Source organism: Thamnophis elegans, chromosome 17, assembly GCF_009769535.1.
Source record: "Thamnophis elegans isolate rThaEle1 chromosome 17, rThaEle1.pri, whole genome shotgun sequence".
NCBI lineage: Eukaryota > Metazoa > Chordata > Lepidosauria > Squamata > Colubridae > Thamnophis > Thamnophis elegans.
The window spans coordinates 4481414-4504457 of record NC_045557.1 but is presented as its reverse complement, the minus strand read 5'-3'; the positions used below and the strand labels follow the sequence as shown (position 1 = coordinate 4504457).

The window sequence follows — 23044 nt, the reverse complement described above, 5'->3', positions numbered from 1 at the left end:
TAGATCCACCAAATCCAGCATCTTATGTCCGATGGTGACCAAGTGGACACCCAAGGGAGGTTCAGAAGCAGAAGCTTCTAACTAAACCCCCTGTAACCGTTTACTGCTATTGCAGAAAAGGCTCAGGTGAGCTCCCGTAACATACCTGGTTGATCTCAGGGAGCTGAAAAGTTCACAACCAATGCAGGTAAGGTCGATAAGGATCTGCCGCGGTGGTGGACTTTTTATATTGTCTCTCTGTGCACCTTCTGCACACAAACACGTCACATCCGCCGGCGTCCAAACCTTAAATTAACCACAGGAAAAGACGTTTCCTAAAATGTGATAATATTTAGTGTTGACTCTCCAGCTTCATTTGGCCTCTTTCATTAGAGACCTTTGGAGAAATACATTGCGTGATTCAAATGAAATTCTGGTAGGAAGGCTACAATTATCCTCCATGACCAGAAAGACCTGAGGGGGATTAAGCCATGGTGAGGAATATAGATGTTTAAGTCCATGAGATGTTTTACTCATTAGGATGAGGACAGTCAACATCACGTGCTCTTAAGCAAAGAGAGACAGACTCCAGATCAGTGGTGGGTTTCAAAAGTTTTTGGAACCTCTTCTGTAGGTGTGGCCTGCTTTCTGGGTCCACTGGTGGAACCTCTTCTAACCGGTTCGGTAGATTTGACGAACCGGTTCTACCGAATAGGCGCGAACTGGTAGGAACCCACCTCTGCTCCAGATTCACTACTGTGTGATCACTCAAGTTCTGTATTTGTATTGTATTTGTATTTGGTTTATTTGTATGCCGCCCTTCTCCAGGAGGGACTCAGGGCGGCGAACAACTCAGGGCGGAAAGGGAACATAAACAACAGTACACATAATTAAAAGACACGAAAATCACACAGCCATACCAGTCGAGAGGGGAGGGGAACTCATCAACCCCAGGCCTGCCGGCAAAGCAGGTTTTGATGGCTTTTCGGAAGGCCTGGAGAGAGGTGAGGGTCCGAATGCCTGCGGGAAGATCATTCCAGAGGGCCAGAGCTGCTACAGAGAAGGCCCTCCCCCGGGTAGTAGCCAGATGGCATTGGCTGGTGGACAGAACCCGGAGGATTGTATGCTATGAAAAATGGAAAATAAAAAAAAATTCTATGTTAAAAAAAAAAGAAAAGAAACTTTAGCCTGGGTTTAATTGAGCCAGAAATTGGGTGGCTTCGTTATAAGTCATTCAGAAGGAGACAAAGTGAAATTTTCTAAAACAACTTTCTGATCAAAATAGAAGTAATTCTGCCGATCGTTCGGGAAAACCTACATGTGATACCTGAACAGGAGCACGGAAATAAGTTGGAGCAGCAGAACCTGATACAGCATTCAGATATTTTAATTAAAAGATATAACGTAGATGATTACAGCTTTGTCTCCAATAGCCAAGAGCACCATCAGCAGGCACTATTTTCGGGAGAAGGATATGGTTGAAGCTTACTCACATCCTAGTTAGAGTAACTTTAACATCCTCTACAAGGTGCTATCTACCTTGGATAACGAGAGCAGGGGGGAAAAAATCATTTCCTTCCAAACATCAGGTCATCCAAGGCAACTGACCAGAAGGCGATTCAGAAGAGACAAAAAATAAAGTCCTTTATACAGCATATAATCAACCTGCCCAATTTGGTAACGTGATTTAAGTGTGACGGTTGCTAAATTAGAACACAGAATCGTAAGGGTTGAAAAGGGACATTGGAGGTCTTCTAGTCAAACCCCTCCTCAATCAGGGGAACGCTACATTATTTTGAACATACGGCTGGCCTTTTGCGAAGGAAAGGTTGATCAGGAGATGGGAGCAGTTGCCTTTTAAATAATACCTACGCACAGAAAAATATTTGAAGGCGGTATGCTCAAACGGCAGGCATTTTGCTTGATACAATATTAAAAATGAGCCAATCATTCTTTTGAAGAAATATAGGATACCAAAGTATCACCTGTTTTCGGCCCCGTGGGTTAATTATAAAATTAACCCGATTCATCAGCAGTTGGAATATTTGTTTTGACAAAGTTTTTGGGTAAACCTGGCCTGGAGATGGATGGTTCATAGTGAATGATGATTCTTCACGGCTGTCTCACTTCCTAAGCAAAAATTGAGGGCGGTGCACGTCAAGGTTCAGCTTTGTTCAATTTTTAGTCTTTCTCCGACTTTCCATCTTTCTGCCTAACTTGCTGAACAGAGCGAGGTCGATTTGGAGAACCGTTATTAAGTGAAAAAGAAGTGAATGGTTTCCTTCCAAATGTTAAATTCTTCGAGGTATGCTAGCAGGATGGCAAAGAAGATACTTGTGGTATTTTTTGTTTCAGGGTCTCCATATCCAACATCATTCCTAAAGATCTATTAGATCCCACAGACTATGCCTCCTCCGGATTCCATCTGCCGGCCAATGTCGGCTGGCGACTACTTGGAGGAGGGCCTTCTCTGTGGCTGCCCCGGCCCTTTGGAACGAGCTCCCCGTGGAGATTCGGACCCTCACCACCCTTCAGGCCTTCCGGACGGCCGTGAAGACCTGGCTGTCCCAGCAAGCCTGGGGTTGAGTTCCCCCCGCTACTCGAATTTGCTGTGTCTGTTGTGCTTTTAAATTGTTCGTATTGTCCGATTGTTTCTGTCTTACTTTTTGTAATTTCCCCTCCCTTGGCTTTTGTTCAGCGGCCCCGAGTCCCTTCGGGGAATAGGGCGGCCTACAAATTGAATAAACTCCAAACTCCATCTTATAGAGCTCCAAAGTAAACTCATAGACCGAGAGTAGATGGACGGCTTTTCAAACAAAGCATTGGATTATAATCTTGCATCTTTTTCCCCATTTTCTAAGAATGCCTGTTCGAAGCAAAAAATGCCCCTTGTCTTAGCAATGCCTTCACTAACGTTTAATTTATAATTGGAACTGAAAAACCGTATGTTTTTGAGAAAATAAAAACAAAAACCAAGATTGGGCGAAATAACCTTGATTGACATCTAAGAAGCGATCTCCAGGGATTAAGGAGAGATGTAGTCCTTTTTTTTTCAGGAAAAACTGGGGATTAATCTTGAGGTTGGAATTACAAAATCACCGTAATTTCTTAAATGCAGTGAACATCAAGAGTGAAAAACCAGTGATTGACGGGAAGGCCCAAAGGAAGTCGTAGACTGTTGAGATATCCTATTGAGCAACCCAACAGATGTCACAACACAATTCCTCCTTAAATGCTTCTTTAACCTCAACCATGGTGTCTGAATAACCCGTGCATTAACTGGAGATAGCATTAAACACCCACATACGATAAATGACTTAGGTAATGGGAAACATGGTTTGGGCCAAGCGGAATGAGATAAATTCAGAACAGGATTCATGCTTAATGGGGATCAGCTGGTGTTCCCGGATGTGTGACTTCCCTCGACAACACGTGTCCTTCCGTATATAAAAAGTCCCTGATAAGAACAGTTGTCATCCATTCAACGGAGCTCCCTAGCTTTGAAAGCTTCCTCTCTCGAGCCAAGGTAAGATATATTTTCTCCTGATATTCTTACAGATAAGAAGACCAAAGATGGCACCTTCCATCCTTATCTTAGAATTTAAGATAATTCTTAAAGCGTTAGGCAAAATTGCAAATGTTTAGCATCTTCTAAGGAAAAGAGGGATGTGGTAGCTCAGCGGCTAAGATGCTGAGCTTGTCGATCAGAAAGGTCGGCAGTTCAGTGGTTCGAATCCCTAGCGCTGTGTAACAGAGTGAGCTCCCGTTACATGTCCCAGCTTCTGCCAACCTGGCGGTTCGAAAGCACGTAAAAATAGGAACCACCTTTGGTGGGAAGGGAAACAGCGTTCCGTGCGCCTTCGGTATTGAGTCATGCCGGCCACATGACCACGGAGACGCCTTTAGACGGCGCTGGCTCTTCGGCTTTGAAACGGAGATGAGCAGCGCCCCCTAGAGTCTGGAAACGGCTAGCACATATGTGCAAGGAGAACCTTTTTTTTCTTTTAAGGAAAAATAGCGGCAATTAAACAGCTTTTCTCAAGCCGGCTGAATGTTTAAGGTGAAGATAGCAACGAATAGAGAAAGATCTGCTTGTAAGTGGAAAATGATTGGCAGGCCAGGTTTACGGCTTCCTGTTTGCATGAGGCTAGCTGATTATTTCACAAACTATTATTACGTATCTTCATTTAGCTTAAGTTAGAGATATTCGTGCGTTCTGTGAGCAAAGTTGTGTTCACATTTAAGAAAACTGGAATGAGAAAAAAAAATGGAGCATGATAGATTGTCGGAGTTGGTTTTTCACTCATCTGTTTTTGCTTTACAGCAATTTGCAACCCTTTTAAGTCGCAACCATGAGCTGTTGTCGCTGTTGTGGAGGTCGCGGCTGCTGCTGCTGCAACAGATACAGGCCAAGAACGGTTTACTACGTAGGAAGGCCAACAACTGCTGGGTGCTGTTGTTGTTGTGGTTCTCGTGGGCGTTGTTGCTGCCGTCCGCGGCCCTGCTGTACTCCATCCCAGCCATATTATCGAGTCCCAGTCCAGACCTATAGCTCTCAAGTGAAGAAATGCTAAAGGAACATCGACGGCGTTAGCAAGACCTGTATAATTGGAGCTGCCCGATTCAGACTTCAGACTTGCAATGACCACCAGAGGGCAGCGAAGAGCAGATGCTTTCTGCATCTCCCCGCTGCCCTCTTGTGATCGTTCGAAATACTGCAACCCAGACAGGACGATTAGATGCAGTCTTCCCTTTTGACAGCTAGAGGGATGTGAGAATGCTACCTGCTCCTCTTGCAAGACTTGCTGGATTATCTCTGACTCACCTTGCCAAGCCGACGAACAGAAGCCTCGACACAAACGTATTACACAATGCTCTTTGATCTCCTCTTGGCTTTATTCCTAAAAAATTAGAATCATTTTCCTCGTAACCGAAGGGCAAATGGCACCGTATTTCTTTTCCTTTTTTTTTCTTATGAGTATCGGGTGATTTTTTTTTTCAGGGTCCGGATATTCCTTCCAAACTGGTTCTATAGCCATTTATCCTTTCCAAAAAACAATAGTTTTGGGTGACAGGCTGCATTTTTCTTTGGAAAAGCCCTGTTGGCATTTTCCAATCCTTGTAATCCTTGCCTAAGCTTACTGTTTCAATAAAATTCTGAATTCTACAAGTCTTCCTTTCCTTTTTTTGTATTTATTCCTCGGGAAAATGTTCAGTGACATTTCTAATTCTTTACTCCCACAGCGGGGCTAAAGTAGCTGAGAATTGGCTATTTTTATTCAGATAAATAACCATTTACTTTTAAATTTGGACAGCCCTGTTGTGTTCAGATTATGATGTGTGTGTGTGTGTGTGTATGTGTGTGTTTTGTGTATTTAAACCAAATCAGATGCAGTTCTCCAGGATGCCCTTTAAGGCAGGATTAGCATTAACCATGACTAGCCTTTGAGGTGGAAAAAGCTGGTTTAATGGCTGTTGCTCCTATTTCATTTCACTCATTCAATTTCATGTGTGTGTTCCAGCATAACTCTGGAACGCCTCGAGCGCACATGACTTACTCTCTGGAGAAAACTACTATATGGGCAAGACACCCCCTAACACCCCTCGGAGTGTGTATCCTGTTAAGCTACAGCCTGTTGTACCTTAAAATGGCTTCTACTGTACTGCCGTAAAATGGCTTCTGCTGTTCTCCAGCGCAGTGGAGTTGCCCTGGTAACAGCTCCACAACACTCCACTTCATTTTACTCATTCAATTTCATGGTACACATGTTGTGCATTGACCATCAAGGTTTTATTTGATTTGATTTCTAACTTGCATCTTGAAAGACTGAATCTCTTGAGGGCTTATTTATTCCCACTTGGCTCCTGCGCCCCCCTTTTCTCACTAACTAAGATAATTTCATCACTCCTCCATTTTGACAGGAAAAAATAGGCTTTTTGTGGGGGTTTAATGGTGGGTTGAAAAGCCTCCAAGTTTTCCCTGAGGTAAAAAAAAGGAGAAAATACTGTTATTTCCCCCCTCAGAAATGTATTTAGGGGGGAAACCTTTATTTATTAATCAATGTGCAGCTTTTATTTTATTTATCTTTTATAATGCTTTTACTCCTCCTTTCTTTGGATCTGGGTTTTTTTTTAAGGCTGTTTTCCAGAGATTTTTATATACTACAAATGTTGTGGGGAAAAAAACACCTTTTGATTGGGGTAACATCCAAATAGTTTTAATAATAAACAAGGATAAACCATGGCTTCAATGTGTTTGATTCGTCCCCCTAAACTTGGTTAAGGGAATTGACTGGAATTGGCTTTGGGCTTGAGGGAAAACAGAGAAATTTATTTCTTTTTTTTTTACATTTTTATCTCACCTTTATTAGGTTATAAGTAACTCAAGGCAGGGAGCATACCTAATACTCCTCCCTCCTATTATTTCTTTCTCTCTCTCTGCAACAACCTTGTGAGGTAGGCTGGGCTGAAAGAGAGAAATCCTGGGCCACACAGAGAAGAGATAAGAACATTGCTTAGTGCCCATTTTTCTAAACCATGATTTGTGCAGGAGGTCATTGGTTTCCACGTTCAGAGTTGCTTAACACGCGTGTTAGGGGAAAAAAAATTATGCTTGCAATCAGGTTCTCTTTGCTTCTGAAAAGTAGATATAACTTAGGTAGTAAGGGGTAGGAAGGATCTTCCGCCTTCAAAATATTGCTAGCCTGTCATTTGCGTGATTGACGGCGCTTTGCGGGCTCTTCCAAATCAAATATTTGGAGGTTGAACGTTGGGTTCATGGTTGATGAATAGACTGGGATTAAACTCGTTGTAAAAAGAGCCGAAATGGGATATTTCCCCCTTCTTTGTAGCTCAAGGATGAACTATCTGTGATTAGTGGTTTTCTTGCAGACATTTCGCGACCCAGCGAGGTTACCTCATCAGTGCTAGTAGGGGGTTGGATTTGCAGAGTGGAGAGGAGGAGGATTGTTGGTTTTTAGTGTTTCTCTGAGCTTGGGGGTTTTCTTCCAGACGTTTCATTATTCAACTCGATAACACCAGCAGTGCTAGCGCTGGTAACATTACCTACTGTGGTTATGAAATGTCTCTAAGAAAACCTCACAGTATTTTTTGCAACAGGCCCACATACCCTAATGTAAATCATGGCTTCCGAATCTGCAAACTGTTGTGATTGCAGAACCACTAAAACCATGCCTCGCTTATCCGCTGTATGGTAACCGTGGCTGGCTTTTGGGACATATGCCACATGCGTTTCGACTTCCAAAGTTGCTTGGCAAATGGGCGTGTCCCTGCCACGAGATCAAATGGACAGACAGATGAATGAAATCATCGCCGTGCCCTTAGCTGCGGTGTTTTGAATAAACCATATCCAGATCAGGTAAAACTTTGATTTCCTGGCAGATAAAAGGATTGAATAGCAATTGTTTAGACTTCCTAATTCAGGGGTGTCCAAATGTAGAAACTTTTAAGCCATGCTGTCTGGGGAATTCTGGGAGTTGAAGTCCACAAGTCTTAAAGTTCCCAAGTTTGGGATGCCAAATACTTGGAAAGTTTGATTAGTGCGGGCCATTACTTTCTTTATTTATATGCTTAAATACTCTTTATTATATTCTTTTGTTTTAATTATTCCAGTAAAGGAAGTTACTGTAACTTCTAGGAAGTTCGTACTTCTTATACAGCCCAGATGGTCCATTATAGTAGAGAGATGATAAAGCAGCCGTAAAGTGAGATTTGGACATTAAGTGTGAAACCTACTGGGTCAGGCTGGACAGCCTCTCAGAACCCCTTTATTTCTATATTAAAAGTCACATAGACAAGAGTTGGAACTTGCAATAGAATAACAGGGACAGTTAGAAGTTACTTAAAGGAAGTGTCCCCATTCACTAACCACAGGATGTTCTCGCCAACGTCCCTATGTCAAAACTGTGTGTTAAAAGTCCAAGCCACAAAGTTCAATTAAAGTTCGTTAATAACACGTAAGCCATACCTGAAACAAAAGGAGAAGTAAGATTCCCATCTCCTTATAAGGCTTTCTCCTCAAGGTAACCACTAAGAAATGTGTTAAGTGTTTCCGTGTTGCAATGCTTTTGAGAATGTATAAGAATGCGTGCTTCGATAATTAAGGTTGTTCAGAACTTGCAATGCTAAGCCATGGGCTCGCTTTCTGAACCTGGCTGCCAAATAAACTTTTCCTGTTATCCTGAGATGTCATTTTCTGCAACAATAGCACAATCCAGCCAACGTAAGTATGGAGATCTAGAGAAAACCTTACATAATTGGTAAACTTAGCAGGAATTTCCCAAGTCACCTAAGCAAATTAGTTTTTCCAAAGAGCTCCAAAAATTAAACACATCTCAGTTACAAACCTTTGTACCAGTGAGTAGGAACTAAACATACTAGTTACAGGACTAGTTGTTTTAAAAATCTAGAGGAGGCTAACATTCAAAAATGTGGAGCAGTGATTATTCCAATAGTCTCCTGTATGAATTCTATATTTATTTTTGTTATGTTTGGATCTACGAAGCAGCAGAATTAGGCAGTTGAATAGCTGAGTTGAATGGATATGGAGGGAGAATGTAAATGGCGGCACTAACCCACCATTATTAAAATCAGGGATGTCCAACTTTGGCAACTTTAAGACTTGTGGACTTCAACTCCCAGAATTCCCAGAAATCTGGCTGGAGAATTCTGGGAGTTGAAGTCCACACATTTTAAAGTTGCCAAGGTTTGAGAAACATTGCCCTAAATCAACCTTGATTTCTGGTTTCTGCCAAGGTCTTTTTTGGCAGCATCACCAAAGCAATACGGCATTACCTTCATCCAATTCCTCTTTTCCAGTTGTGCAAAGCTTAGGAAAGCAAGTCTTCGTAATAGCTTTGTAGAAAGCCGGCTTAAAGGACAGAGACGAATAAGTTTCCAGCAGGACAACTTTGATGATTCATCGTTTTATTTTTGCCTATAATAGTTATCTTTAGAATAAGGAAAGGTTCCAGACACCCAGGAGGAGGAAATGAGAATTACCTTTTTAACTTAACATACGGAACGGGCTTGTTCCTTGGCTCAGGAGGATTCAGAGAAGAGTGGGGGAAAGAAGAAGAAGAAGGAGGAGGAGGAGGAAAGGAAACATCATCGTGGTTACAGAGGGATCCAGGCGAGGGACCTGGGCAGCCTTAGAAATCGGAGCTGCGATGGGTCAGGCCGTTGTCCTTCTCGGGGTCAGCGTTGAGATCTTCTCCTACGGCGGTCGGCTTCTTACTTCTTGCAGCATGGAGGGCAGGGAGTGGGGCAACAGGTCTGGACACAAGGGAGAGCACAGCTGCACGGGGAGCAAGGGGAGCAGGAGGACTGGCCACAGCTGGACTGGCAAGGAGCACAACAGGACTGGCCACAGCTGGACTGGCAAGGGGAGCAGGAGGACTGGCAACAGCTGGACTGGCACGGAGCACAAGAGCACTGGCCACAGCTGGATTTGCCGCCACAGCAGGAAGACTGGCCGCAGCTGGATTTTCCACAGCAGCAGGAAGACTGGCCGCAGCTGGATTTGCCGCAGCCGCAGGAAGACTGGCCACAGCTGGATTTGCCACAGCAGCAGGAGGACTTGCCACAGCTGGATTTGCCACAGCAGCAGGAGGACTGGCCACAGCTGGATTTGCCACAGCAGCAGGAGGACTTGCCACAGCTGGATTTGCCACAGCAGCAGGAAGACTGGCCACAGCTGGATTTGGTCCCGCAACAGGGAGAGCAGCAGGAGGACTGGCCACAGCTGGATTTGCCACCGCAACAGGGAGAGCAGCAGGAGGACTGGCCACAGCTGGATTTGGTCCCGCAACAGGGAGAGCAGCAGGAGGACTGGCCACAGCTGGATTTGCCACCGCAACAGGGAGAGCAGCAGGAGGACTGGCCGCAGGGACAGCAGGGAGCACCACATTGTTGACAGCAGGGAACACACACCAGCACGGCCCCACAGGTCCCACAGGTGCCCCCACAGGAGCCACAGCAATCTCCACCGCAGGTCATCTTGGCAGGCGAACTAAGAAAACAAACAAAGAAACTATTTTAAAAAACCACCCTGAAATAAAACACATCTGTGTAATCAAGACACACAGTTGCCTTTTGGGTGAAGAGACTTTGGTCCTGTGAACCCTTAAGGAAAGAACTAGAAACCAAATCCTTTGCATAAGATGCGGGTGTTAAGAGTCCCAAGGAACAGTTCCCAACGAGATCAAAACTCCTGGAGTTTCCGCCAAGGAAGAGTTTATTAGGAACGCCGTATTGGCCCAGCTGTTGAAAAGCCGACTCCGAACGATCCGGAGTTTTCCCCCGCTCAGATCGCACCCCAAAGTTTTTCCTCCCCCCCCCCAGGTCACACGCCCATCACATGGTCCAATCAGGTCACAGTCCTCCTTCAGCTCATGCCTTCCAAACATCTGGTAGGGACGTCCTTGGCTCCCACGGGAAAGAATGCCATTTCGGCTACAATCCTCCCCCCGCCAAGCTATCTCCATCTCCGCTCCTCACATCCTCACAGCCACAACAGGCCTTGCTGTGGCAGCCCTGAAGACTTCCCAAATCACGGCTGACGATGAATAACATACAAAGTAAGATCCTTAATGCTCCCTTGGTTGTCTTCTTACAGACATTTCACCACCTAAACGAGTAACATTATCAAGAGCAGTAAGGGGTGGCCTTACTATTAGCAAACCCGAGGTGACAAAGAGCCGACGTCGAAAGGGGATAAAGGATAATCACTAAAAACAAAACCATGCTGATCTTAATTGTTGAACGAGGTCAACATTTGAAGGGAAAAATCTGTGCATTGTCCCGCTTCAAGATCAGGAACGATTTGGATGGGCGCGAACCCCCGCTTTTAAGCGGATTGTACGGAGGTGTTTCGGTGAGATTTGTCTTTAGAGTAATGGTGAGAATTCTGTCTTTCACTATGGTCGTCTTCTCTCTCCGGTTCCCCCGACCTCAGTTAATTTCAGAGAGAAGATATATTATGGAAGATTTTCCATTGAGCTTTCTCTGATCAATGAACGTTGTAGTTATTGGGGGCTGCAGAGGAAAAGCGAGTATATCCCATCCTGTAGTACACAACCATAAGAAAATAAACTCATAAAGCCACCAAAGAAATTATAGCGTGCCCCTAAAAGTTATGCGAGCCAGCTGCAAGCATCTTTCACCGGAAGATACTGCAAGATATATTCCAGTACAATATTATGTTCTTACCTTGAGTAGGATCGGTTAGCAGTAAGACAAGGAGAAGAAGGGTGTGAATATTGTGGGATGATAATCCTTTTATATGGCTCCCTGTAGCAGTCCCCAAGGAAATGAAGCATCGCTTAAGCATGGCCAGTTCTGACTTTGACCTCAGCTGAACATTTTTGCCATCATCCGGTACTTTGCCCCTTTCGAATTTTTTTTTTATATATTTATGATTAATTTGTGTTTGGCCTGCTATTAAAACTCCTTTCATCTGAGAACGTTATAATTTTCTCATGAATCTCAGAGGCATTCGGGATTGCTGTAGTAGGATGAATGTTTAAGGCATGCTCATTTTACAGGCTGGTGCTCTGTGCCCTTAAGGCCAACGGGAGAGAAGTCCCATTGACTGATGCGTGAAAAGGAGTCACGGCTGAAAATGCCACTTCATGTGCCCAACCTGTGTAGGGGAAGCTACAGATTCTGCCCACGGCACCCTGGCAGCTGACCACGTTTTTTTTTTTAATTGCACAAAGCAATCAAGGGGTCATTTGCCACTGATTAAATATGAAATGCCATACAAAGCAGGGTTTAAATGAATGAAGCATTGCACTCATGGGAAGTAAGCCACAACAATTAGACAATAATCCTGGGCACTCATTTGAGTGAAGAATTGGGGGGGGGATTAGGTGCAAATGCTATAAAATAATTTTGATGAATCCCTCTTAGCAAATTGCACTAAATCAAAGATCGCCTCACTTGCACCTTAATCCGTAATGAAACCGAAGAATGCTTGTTAAATTTGCAGTTGGCTACTGTGGCTCTTGTTCACCCTATTCTGGGATCCTCGTAGGGTAAGAGAGAGATCACATAACCAAGATTACAAGATTGGATCCCTTGTTCTGATATAGTTGAGCCTAAACCCTGAGTCAGGATTTGCAAGCACTTGCCCTAGATTTATTTAACAGTGAATAATGAAAATAATAATGATTGATGAATTAAACCAGGGGGAAAAACATTCCGAGAGAGTGGGAAGATATGTTTGAAGTGGAGGCAGAAAATAGAAAATAGGCAGTGGAAGAGGGTAGAGGTGGGAGGAATGCTTAGACGGGGCCTCCAAGAAATAGATATAGATGGAGACTTAAGAGAGGAATGGGGGAGACAAGTAAAAAAATAAAAGAAGAAAGCATAGCAATTGAAGTATTGAAGCGGACAAGAGACAATGGGTAGATGATCCCTTTTTTTCTTTTTTTAATGGCTGTTTTGATTTGCTTTTCCTTCTATTCTATTTAAAGTATAGCAATTAAAGTATAAAGCAGGCGAGAGACTATGGATGGGTGATTCCTGTTCTCACTTGCCTTTTTGAATTGCATTTCCCTATCTCTCCCTCTCTATTCTTTCTCTCTCTTTCTCTTTTTGTAGGCAGGTGGCATGATTAGAAGTTAGGCAGGGAAGAAGGAAAAAAAAGTATTTTAAACACAATTAAAAGCCAGAGTAAGAGATAGAAATAAAGGGGATATTAATGTACTACGGTTTTATTCGATACAATGAGAGGAATAATGAGAAATAGGTGGAATAATTGAATAACGATAGATTGCGATCTAATAGAGAGGTGTATTCTTACGGGGATTTTATAAGTTGATTGAATGCAAGAACAATGTTTAATCTGAACAGTTTTGTTTGTACTGGAATGTATGGCGCCCAGGTGCCACAGTATTCATTGATTTGATATTTTTATTTTTTTTAAAAAACTTCTTTTAAAAAGATTTATTTAACAGATGGAAATTGAAGTCCTTGAATTGATGCCACTGTGACAAAATATTGCAGTGGAATATCATGACAGGGATGCCGCTTTTTCATATTCTTCATCCTGAGGTTTCAGATTCAGATTCACAGAGGTGGAAGGGACCTCGTAGGTCATCTAGCCCAACCCCCCCCCCCCCAAAAGCAGGAGACCCTACTCTATTTCTGACAAATGGCAGAAGTTACAGAAAGTTACACAAAAGAATGTAAAAGGCAGTGTTTCCTGCGGCATCATTTTGTTGTGAAACATTTTATCCCTTGCCCCCCCGTGCTTAAATTGTGGCTGGATTTCTCACGGTCATTCAGCTATATCTTATTCCGTTTTTTAAGGAAAGGTTTTAACAATGTTTACTGTTACACTGAGTGTTGAACAGTTGTAAGCCATCTGGTGTAATAAAATGGACATGAGTGGTATGGATATTATAAAATAAAAATAACCCTCATTTATTTTAGCACTGTAGTAAAAAGTTTCGCAGAATGATCCTCGGCGCAACCCTTCAATCCTTTCACTTAAAAGCCAATTCAGAAGGAGGAAGCAGATTCATTGATAACCAACCAGCAAATAAATAAATAAAATGAACCCAGAAGCTTCCAGAAATGATGGAATAATTACAATAATATTTCTCGGTGTCCTAGTTTGCAATGAGTAAGCATCCATAATATGAGTGTATTCAGTGGTCCATTATAAAATTGTCCCGGGGCATGACTATTAATTAAAGATGGTTTTAATAATATATTGCAGATCAAGTACTTTAATGAGAGGTGCAAATACAGAGGAGGATAAAACAGAAAGGCGTAGGGTAATGGATTTCATTCTTTTCCGCGATGTTTCATTTCCTAAGGAAAGGTTAAAATAGGTTGCGTAAACATTAAGGCTTCGTCCACTTTGAAAATGATTCAGAAGGATTGCCTAGGATGCCCTGTGAATGTGATACCTTTCGGCTCTTCATTAACGCAGCCACGTCTTCTTTCAGACTTGAAAACTTTTTTTTGTTTTAAAATCTTTTTAATGAGTCAGATCCATAACTGGCTCATTAAAAATGCCGGACGCAGATTATGTGATCCTTTCAAGAAGAGGGGGCATCATGAGCTCACCCTAGCATGGGGTCCAAGGGAAGATATTTTTTCCCTGAATCACAATAAAAAAATGGTCTAAATTAACATGAAGGCAACCAAGCATCCATTTGGTTATCCTTATTCTTAAAAAGCCAAAAATCAAAAGCCACGTGTGTTTACCGTCCAATGGATGAGCCCATATTAGCAATAGCAATAGCAGTTAGACTTATATACCGCTTCATAGGGCTTTCAGCCCTCTCTAAGCGGTTTACAGAGTCAGCATATTGCCCCCAACAACAATCCAGGTCCTCATTTTACCCACCTTTGGGAAAAAAACAAAAGCAGATTTCTTCCAACAACTGGTTCTCCCAACTGCTTAGAAAGTTACCAACCGGTTCTCCCGGATAAGTGCGAACCGGCTGAATCCCACCATCTCTCTATCCCCATAATATTTATGTGTAATGCCTTCTTTACATCTGACGATGTTGTCATTTATCCTTCCCTCCAGAGGAGTGTGAAAAATAGTTCCACTGAGCTTCAAATTGCTTCAACTACATTTAAATACAATGTGGAATTCGGGGGGGGGGGGGCTACAGTTTGAAAGGGTCGTGGAGAATAAGGATATCCAAACCAAATCGTTTGAAGAAGAGTTTAAAGAGCTGGATATAGCAATAGCCCTTAGACTTATATACCGCTTCATAGTGCTTTCATAGCCCTCCCTAAGCGGTTTACAGAGTCAGCCTCTTGTCCCCCCCCCCCAACAATCTGTGTCCTCGTTTAACCCATCTTGGAAGGACGGAAGGCTGAGTCAACCTTGAGCCGGTGAGATCTGAACTGCCGAACTGCAGCTAGCAGTCAGCAGAAGTAGCCTGCAGTGTTGCACTCTAACCACTGCGCCACCTCAGCCCCTCACTTGTTCATCTTGCAACGAAGAAGACCAAAGAAAAATCCATACATAAGCTATGGAATTCAAAACATCAATGACCGAGTCGCTGAAATATGTTAATATCTTTTATAGTCTGAAATAAATTTGAATCAAAGCTAGGCAAATGCCTCATAATGTCAATTAAAAGGAGATGAACTCTTGGGATCATATGAAGTAATTTTCAGTGGGTGAGATACATTTCATTGCCGATTATCCTCAAATAGTTCTTTGAAGTTTGAAACCAGGATTGCGATCAGAATATGCCTACTGAGCCTCCATCTGAGCGTTAAAAAAACTCAAGTTTGCTATTTATCATATACCTTCTTTAAATATAATTTGGCGCAAATCTCATGTAAGTCGGCTGTATACCAAAAGGAGAGAAGATAAATGAACCCCTCCCCATGTTTGCAAGAGCCGAGGTGGCGCAGTGGTTAGAGTACAGCACTGCAGGCTACTTCAGCTGACTGCAGTTCTGCAGTTCGGCTGTTCAAATCTCAGCGGCTCAAGGTTGACTCAGCCTTCCATCCTTCCGAGGTGGGTAAAATGAGGACCCGGATTGTTGTTGGGGGGCAATATGCTGACTCTGTAAACCGCTTAGAGAGGGCTGAGAGCCCTATGAAGCGGTATATAAGTCTAACTGCTATTGCTATTACTATTCTGCCAGATGCCAAGAGAGGGTTGCGGCATTCGAATTGGCACAAATTGCTCGCCGTAGGCTGAAAGCGCTTTGGTAATTATCTGACTGGTCTTTCTTTTTCTTGCCCTGCTTGGTGGCAATCGCTTAAAACGATCAGAAACCAATTGTGTGAAAAAAAGGCCGGCTAGGATGAGCTGCAGGTTTTCGGGAAAAAGATTTGGAACAGCCATTTGGCTGAGATTGTATAAGGATTCCTGACTTGAGCAGTGGGTTGGTCTAGAAGACCCCCGAGGCCCCTTCCAGCTCTACAATTCTTACACATCTAGACTTATAAAGCTTTTGACCTTTTCGGCGGTTTTTTTTTTTTCATTTTTAAAGAAAGGGTAGGAAATACAACGAACAGGCAAAAACAAGAACGTGCGAGGTTAATCTTTTTATTTATTTATTGTTACATAATGAGATTCCAGATTGAAGAGAATAATTGTTCCAAGAGTGGGCGAAGAAGGAGGATGGTAACGAGCAGGTGTTTCGGTCGGGAGCGAGAAGAGCAGCCGCAGCCTTGAGCAGTCTTTAGGGACCAGGGAGATCCAGCATTCCTTCCCTTCCCTTCTTGCTCCCGGGGCTTCCTTCAACGATCTTCAGGACTTGCACTGCTTGGGGTAGCAACACTTAGCGTCTCCGCCCTTGCAGCCACAACAGCAACAGCAAGGACAGCAACCGCACTTCTGGCAGCAGCAGCAGGGAGCACAGCCGCACTTCTGGCAGCAGCAGCAGGGAGCACAGCCGCACTTCTGGCAGCAGCAGCAGGGAGCACAGCTGCACTGTTTGCAAGAGCAGGGCGAGCAGCAGCAACAGGAGGGGCAGCAGCCGCATTTCGGGCAGCAGCAGCAGCAGCCGCATTTCGGGCAGCAGCAGCAGCAGCCGCATTTCTGGCAGCAGCAGGGGCAACAGCCGCATTTCGGGGAGCAGCAGCAGCAGCCGCATTTCGGGCAGCAGCAGCCCTTGCAACCTTTGGAGCAGCCACCCTTGCAGCAGCAGGGGGAACATCCGCATTTGGAGCACTTAGTCATGCTTGCGAGGGAGAGCGGAGCGAAGGAAGACCTGGAAGAAATCAAAAAGATGCTGTACAGGTGAACCCGGACGACATACTGATTCTCGCCAACGGGATTGGCGACTGACAAAACGCTGGCTGGTGGTGCAAATTAAAAATAATGGAACGGTAAAAAGAAAACAAGAAAGGGCCCTCCCTTAAGCTGAGAAATAAAAGCTACAGTGGTACACCTCGTGTTTACTACCTTGCAAGAGGATTCTTTGGGCCAGGGATTTTTCAAACTAGCTCCTCTGGAATTCAACACAGCTACTTTTCTATTAAAGGGATCAGCGGCTAAGTTGCTGAGCCGGTCAATCAGAAAGGGCCGGCAGTTCAGCGGGTTCGAATCCCCAGCGCCGTGTAACGGAGTGAGCTCCCGTTCCTTGTCCCAGCTTCTGCCAAACTAGCAGTTCGGAAGCACGTAAAAAACGCCAGTAGAAAAATAGAAGCCACCTTTGGTGGGAAGGGAACGGTGTTCCGTGCGCCTTCGGCATTGAGTCATGCCGGCCACATAACCACGGAGACGTCTCCGGACGGCGCTGCCTCTCTAGAAACGGAGATGAGCACTGCCTCCTAGAGTCAGGAATGACTAGCACATATTACCTTTAGTTTTCTATTACTAGAGCGTTGCCTCTCATGTTAATAAGGGTTTTGAGGAATGCTCCTATTTTTAAAGTAACAGGATCTTCAGTCTAAAAAAAGCTCTAAACCTCCAAGTAGCCTATATTATTGTCACCCTGGCTTGAGGTATACCACCTAAAGTCCAGAAATATGGATGTTAAGATTCTGCAGGCGAATTGTAGGACATCCTGCACAATTATTTTAGAAGTCCGTGTTTCTAATGAAACAAAAGATGTTCCATGAGTTGAGAATAAACCAGAGCAAAAAGGCAGATAAGACATCCAGAAACTTGGGTTTCCCGCCCTGCTCTGTTGAAGAAAGGTGAAAGAACTTACCTTATTTACAAGCAAGAGGTGATGTGGATGTGAAATCCAGGTGTGAATGAAGAAGTGTTGGATGGGCCCCCTTTTTATAGGTGTGCTAATCTTTCCATGAGCAATGAGCACACCAAAAATTGACGGGATTTTTCATGATGGCTGAGTGTCACCTTCCTTGACATTATCCCAATTTTTTTTGACTATGGTCATTTCCTTGGCTTATGAAAAAAGTGTATGATTAAAGCAGATCTAAGTGTTACTTACACAACTGCTTGTAAGGTGCACTACTGGGAACTAGCTAATGTGTGGTTGTGTTACCACGAAGCACTTAAGTATTTTAACATGTGAAGACCTCTTGATTCCCCATTTGACACTGCACCACTAATACTTATTTTCAAAGCGAAGCATTTTTTTGATATGACTTTAACTTTTTGAAAAAAAGAAAGGAACAGATATGTAGAAATGCTGAACATGGAAAAATAAAAAAAAGGAAAGCAAATCCATTTAATCCTGTACCCCGTTGTGCTCCATCTGTTATCCTAAGATTCCACTTATCCATCTCATATCACCAGTATTGTTCAAAACAGAAAGAAGGGAAGCATTTCTCTAGCATCTTGTTCCTAATCTGTTTCTTTGCCGGCTTAATTATGACATAGGAAGTTTGAGGAACCTGTCATATTTTCCTTTACTCAACGGCAGAAGGGTGTGAGTAGGATATTTGGGGAGAAGGAAACGGGTTACCTGTCAGGTGCAAAGCATTGGGACTACACGTTTAAGTTAAGGTGATTTATTCATGCCTACGCATAAGAATCTAGATAACTGGTAGTCAACACTAAATTGGAATTAAATAAGAGTCAAAAAATTCAAGAGTTAGACTCAAACTATTTGTAAGTACATAATGACTCTAGGCTGATTGCTCACTTGACTCTCCCCTCCAGGCTCTGAGCTCTTCTCTTGCATTGTCAGCTCTTTGGGGCCTGGATCCGGGAAGTTAAGCTGAAAGTTTTTGTCTGTTCCTTTTTGAATTTCTTAGCTCCATTATTGTTTATTTATTAGATGTATAGATGCCCATTTCACTTTGAAATGCAGCTTACCATTAAAAACATCAATATAAAAAGTACACAATATACACAATATCCTCATTTCAATTTTTTTTAACCTACACTGTGGGTGTGGCCTCCTTTGTGGGAGTGGCTTGCCAGCGTCATGACCTGGTGGGAGTGGCTTGCCAGCCACATGACCTGGTGGGAGTGGCTTGCCAGCCACATGACCTGGTGGGAGTGGCTTGCCAGCCATGTGTTTTCTTTCTTTCTTTCTTTCTTTCTTTCTTTCTTTCTTTCTTTCTTTCTCTCTCTCTCTCTCTCACTCACTCACTCACTCACTCACTCACTCACTCACTCTTTCCTTCCTTTTGTCTCTCTGTCCCATTTTCCTTTTTTTCTTTCATCTCTCTCTCTTTTTCTTTCTTTTCTTTCTTTATTTCTTTCTTCCTTTCTTTCTCTTTCTCTCTCTGTGTGAGTCTGTGTGTGTGTGTGTGTGTGTGTGTGTGTGGTGGGTTTCAAAATTTTTTGGAACCTCTCCTGTAGGTGTGGCCTGCTTTCAGGGTCCACTGGTGGAACCTCTTCTAACCGGTTCGGTAGATTTGACGAACTGGTTCTACCGAACTGGTGCAAACTGGTAGGAACCCTCCTCTGACGCACCTCCAATGTTGTGTGCCCCCATTAAGATCCCAAGAGCTAACTAGCAGAGGCCATTTGACCCCCCCCCCTTCCAGAGGGACAAAAGGAAAGAGACAGACTTCATCTAAAGTGGGGAAATAGTGCATAGTGTGTTTGTGTGGGGTGGGGGGGGAGGAAGGGGGACATGGCAGAAAAGGTCTCTTTCCATACTCCACCAGCTGAAATTCTTTGACTGGCAAATGCGGGATTGAGTAAGAATGACACAAGGCAGACTGCTTAGAGAGAAGGTAATTTATTTGAGAGCAGAAAGGATAGCACTCAAAGGTAACTACAATTTGACTCAGTAGCTAAGATGCTGAGCTTGTCAATCAAAACATTCGGCGGTTCGAATCCCTAGCGCCGTTTAACAGAGTGAGCTTCCATGACTTGTCCCAGCTTCTGCCAACCGAGCAGTTCGAAAGCATGTAAAAATGCAAGTAGAAAAATAGGAGCCACCTTTGGTGGGAAGGGAACAGCGTTCCATGCGCCTTCGGTGTTGAGTCATGCCGGCCACATGACCACGGAGATGTCTTCGGACAGCGCTGCCTCTTCAGCTTTGAAACAGAGATGAGTACTACCCCCTAGAGTCAGGAACGACTAGCACATATGTGCGAGGGGAACCTTTACATTTTAAATCTAGTTCCCCCCCAACACTCTTTAATTCTTGTCCGTATAAACGATCAGAAAGTCTCTTTATCAACTGTGCATATGGCATGAAGCTGAAGTGATTAACTAAATACTTTGGAGGTCGAAATAAAACCTTTCAGTTATCCCAACAAAATTAAACCTTGGAACAAATTCAACAGGATAATGTTGCAGGGAAAATGCATGGTAGATAAGAATTAAAATCATACCTAGTATTAATGGATGTCTAGGTAAGTAAAATTAAGTGAAAAAGAATGGAGACTTGGATCCGACCTAGAGTAGCAATAGCAATAGCGATAGCAGTTAGACTTATATACCGCTTTCAGCCCTCTCTAAGCGGTTTACAGAGTCAGCATATCGCCCCCAACAACAATCCGGGTCCTCATTTTACCCACCTCGGAAGGATGGAAGGCTGAGTTAACTCTGAACCGGTGAGATTTGAACTGCTGATCTGCTGAACTAGCAGTCAGCTGAAGTGGCCTGCAGTACTGCACTCTACCCACTGCGCCACCTCGGCTCTTAACTCTAAGTAGTGAGTTGGATCCTCTTAGTTTATGTTCTATGTTCCGTATATTATGGGTGTGGGCACGCAAACAGGTTATCAGCTGAGAAGAAGTCAGCCTTGTGATGGGGAAAGAGACCCCTGCGATATAGGACTGCAGTAAATTAAGGACTGTTATTTAAATTACAAAATAGAAGACTTCATTTGGAATCTAAGTTCCTACAACTGTCTTTGGAGAACCATGTCAACTTTTGGCAGCGCAATCTGAAAGAGAAACTCCTTCAAAAAAAAGGATCAGCGGGATGCTAAGAGATCTGGGAAGGAAATGTTGTGACCAGTGAGTAAAGTAAATCTTTATTATGGTCAAAGACCAGCAATACACATTAGTTTTTACACTATGTTAAAAAATAGTGGCATTAAGGATTAGGATTTAGGATTTATTTCATTTATATGCCGCCCTTTTCCCCGAAGGGGACTCAGGGCGGCTCACAATTCGGTCAGGAAGGGGGTACAGACAGGGGATAAAAAGACGAACATAACAGTACACAATTTAAAAACACACAACAACCATACCATTCGAGGAGGGGGGGCAAAAGCTCTTTAGCCCCAGGCCTGTCGGAACAGCCAGGTTTTAAGGGCTTTGCGGAAGGCCTGGAGGGTGGTGAGGGTCCGAATCTCCACGGGGAGCTCGTTCCAGAGGGTCGGAGCAGCCACAGAGAAGGCCCTCCTCCGGGTAGTCGCCAGTTGACACTGGCCGGCGGATGGAATTCGGAGGAGGCCTAATCTGTGGGATCTGATCGGTCTATTGGAGGCAATTGGCAGCAGGCGGTCTCTCAAGTACCCAGGTCCAATACCATGAAGGGCTTTATAAGTGACGACTAGCGCCTTGAAGCGTATCCAGAGACCAATTAGGCAGCCAGTGCAGCTCGCGGAGGATAGGTGTAACGTGGGTGAAGCGAGGTGCACCCACAATTGCTCGTGCGGCTGCATTCTGGACAAGCTGAAGTCTCCGAATGCTCTTCAAGGGCTGCCCCATGTAGAGCACATTGTAGTAGTCCAGTCTAGATGTCACAAGGGCACGAGTGACTGTTGTTAATTAAGATATAATTAAAAGGTATTGGCGTTAAAAATGAAAAATAACATGCATGTTCTCAGATTGTGCGGATCACTCCCTGGTTTACGTGGGTACAACGCTGTTAAGTATAGGAGTAAATGCAATGGTCCAAAGATTGTTAGAGATATGTCCAGATAATTGGTACCAGATGACAACTATACCTCTGTAGCCAATGTTTTTTCTTATGGACATTGCAGCCACACAGAACTTCGCCACTGCATACGTGGTAACCGGGTTAGTGTCCTGGAGGAGAAAGCCTAGATAAAAATGGTCTGCCCTCCTTGGCAATCTCTCTAATAAGGGGAGAATATGTGCAGTCCTACAAGCTCTGTGTAGCTCGCAGTGTAATAGAACAGCAGTTCAAGGAACCGGGCACATGTAGCTTGTCAGAGAGAATTTTCCCATGCTGTGGACTAGGATCATGTCTGCTTTCATTTCCACCTGGGTTTCGTTTTAAGTAATTCAGCGTGCATGTACAAAGAAGCACGTGCCATGCGGGCGCAGTGGTTCAAATACAACACCGCAGGGCTAACTCTGCCCACGGCCAGGAGTTCGATCCTGACCAGCTCAAGGTTGGCTCAGCCTGCCATCCTTCTGAGGTGGGTCAAATGAGGACCCAGATTGTTGGGGGGGGGGGGCAAGAGGCTGACCCTGTAAACTGCTTGGAGAGGACTGTAGAACAGCAGTATATAAGTCTAAGTGCTATTGCTACATGTGATTTGCACCGCAACAGAGCCGAGGTGGCGCAGTGGTTAAATGCAGGTTACTTCAGCTGACTGCAGTTCAGCAGTTCGGCTGTTCAAATCCCACCAGGCTCAAGGTTGACTCAGCCTTCCATCCTTCCGAGGTGGGTAAAATGAGGACCCGGATTGTTGGGGGCGATATGCTGACTCTTTAAACCGCTTAGAGAGGGCTGAAAGCCCTATGAAGCGGTATATAAGTCTAACTGCTATTGCTATTGCTAACAGCCTAGTGCATATCACTGGGTGGGGAAAGAGAGAAATCCTATACAAGCAGTCCTTGTGTTATGACTACAGTTTGGACCAGAATTTCAGTTGTTAAGTCGGGTGATGGTTCACAGAGTCGTACCCAATATTACGGCCTAAGTTGTTAAGCGAGTCACTGAGTGGTTAAGCAAATCCAGCAAATTCCCCCCATTGCCTTTGCTTATCAGAAACCCACTGAGGAGGTCACAAATGGTAACCACCCCCATGAACCTGCAACCGTTGTAAATTCATGCCAGGTGGCCAAGAGCCCAAATTTTGATCATGTGTCCGTGGGAATGCTACGCCGTTGCAAATGTGAAGAGGGGGTCACGCATCATTTTTTTCCCAGTGGCATTGTAACTTCAAAAGGTTCCTATACAAATGGTTGTGAGGGAGCCACATTAAGAAATTGCTTTGAATTCTGGAGGGCACGTTGCAGAAGTGGGTTC

General features: G+C 44.0%; 1 protein-coding gene across 1 annotated transcript; it reads right to left on the bottom strand.

Moving 5' to 3' along the window:
• Positions 1–9149: 9149 nt before the first annotated feature.
• LOC116520124 (keratin-associated protein 5-4-like) lies at positions 9150–11318 on the bottom strand. Its single transcript, XM_032234275.1, has 3 exons — positions 11209–11318; positions 9434–10009; positions 9150–9273 (listed from the first exon to the last, which is right to left on the bottom strand). Exons 1-3 carry the CDS (start codon positions 11316–11318, stop codon positions 9150–9152), a joined length of 810 nt encoding a protein of 269 aa, XP_032090166.1.
• Positions 11319–23044: the final 11726 nt, after the last annotated feature.

Excerpts from the sequence above, each read along its gene's own strand:
- LOC116520124 (XM_032234275.1), bottom strand. The coding sequence starts at position 11,318 with ATGCTTCATTTCCTTGGGGACTGCTACAGGGAGCCATATAAAAGGATT. Across the intron at positions 10,010-11,208 it reads GCTAACCGATCCTACTCAAG|TTCGCCTGCCAAGATGACCT; the intron begins GTAAGAACATAA and ends TTGTTTTCTTAG. Across the intron at positions 9,274-9,433 it reads GGCAAATCCAGCTGTGGCCA|ACCTGTTGCCCCACTCCCTG; the intron begins GTGCTCTTGTGC and ends CCTTGTGTCCAG.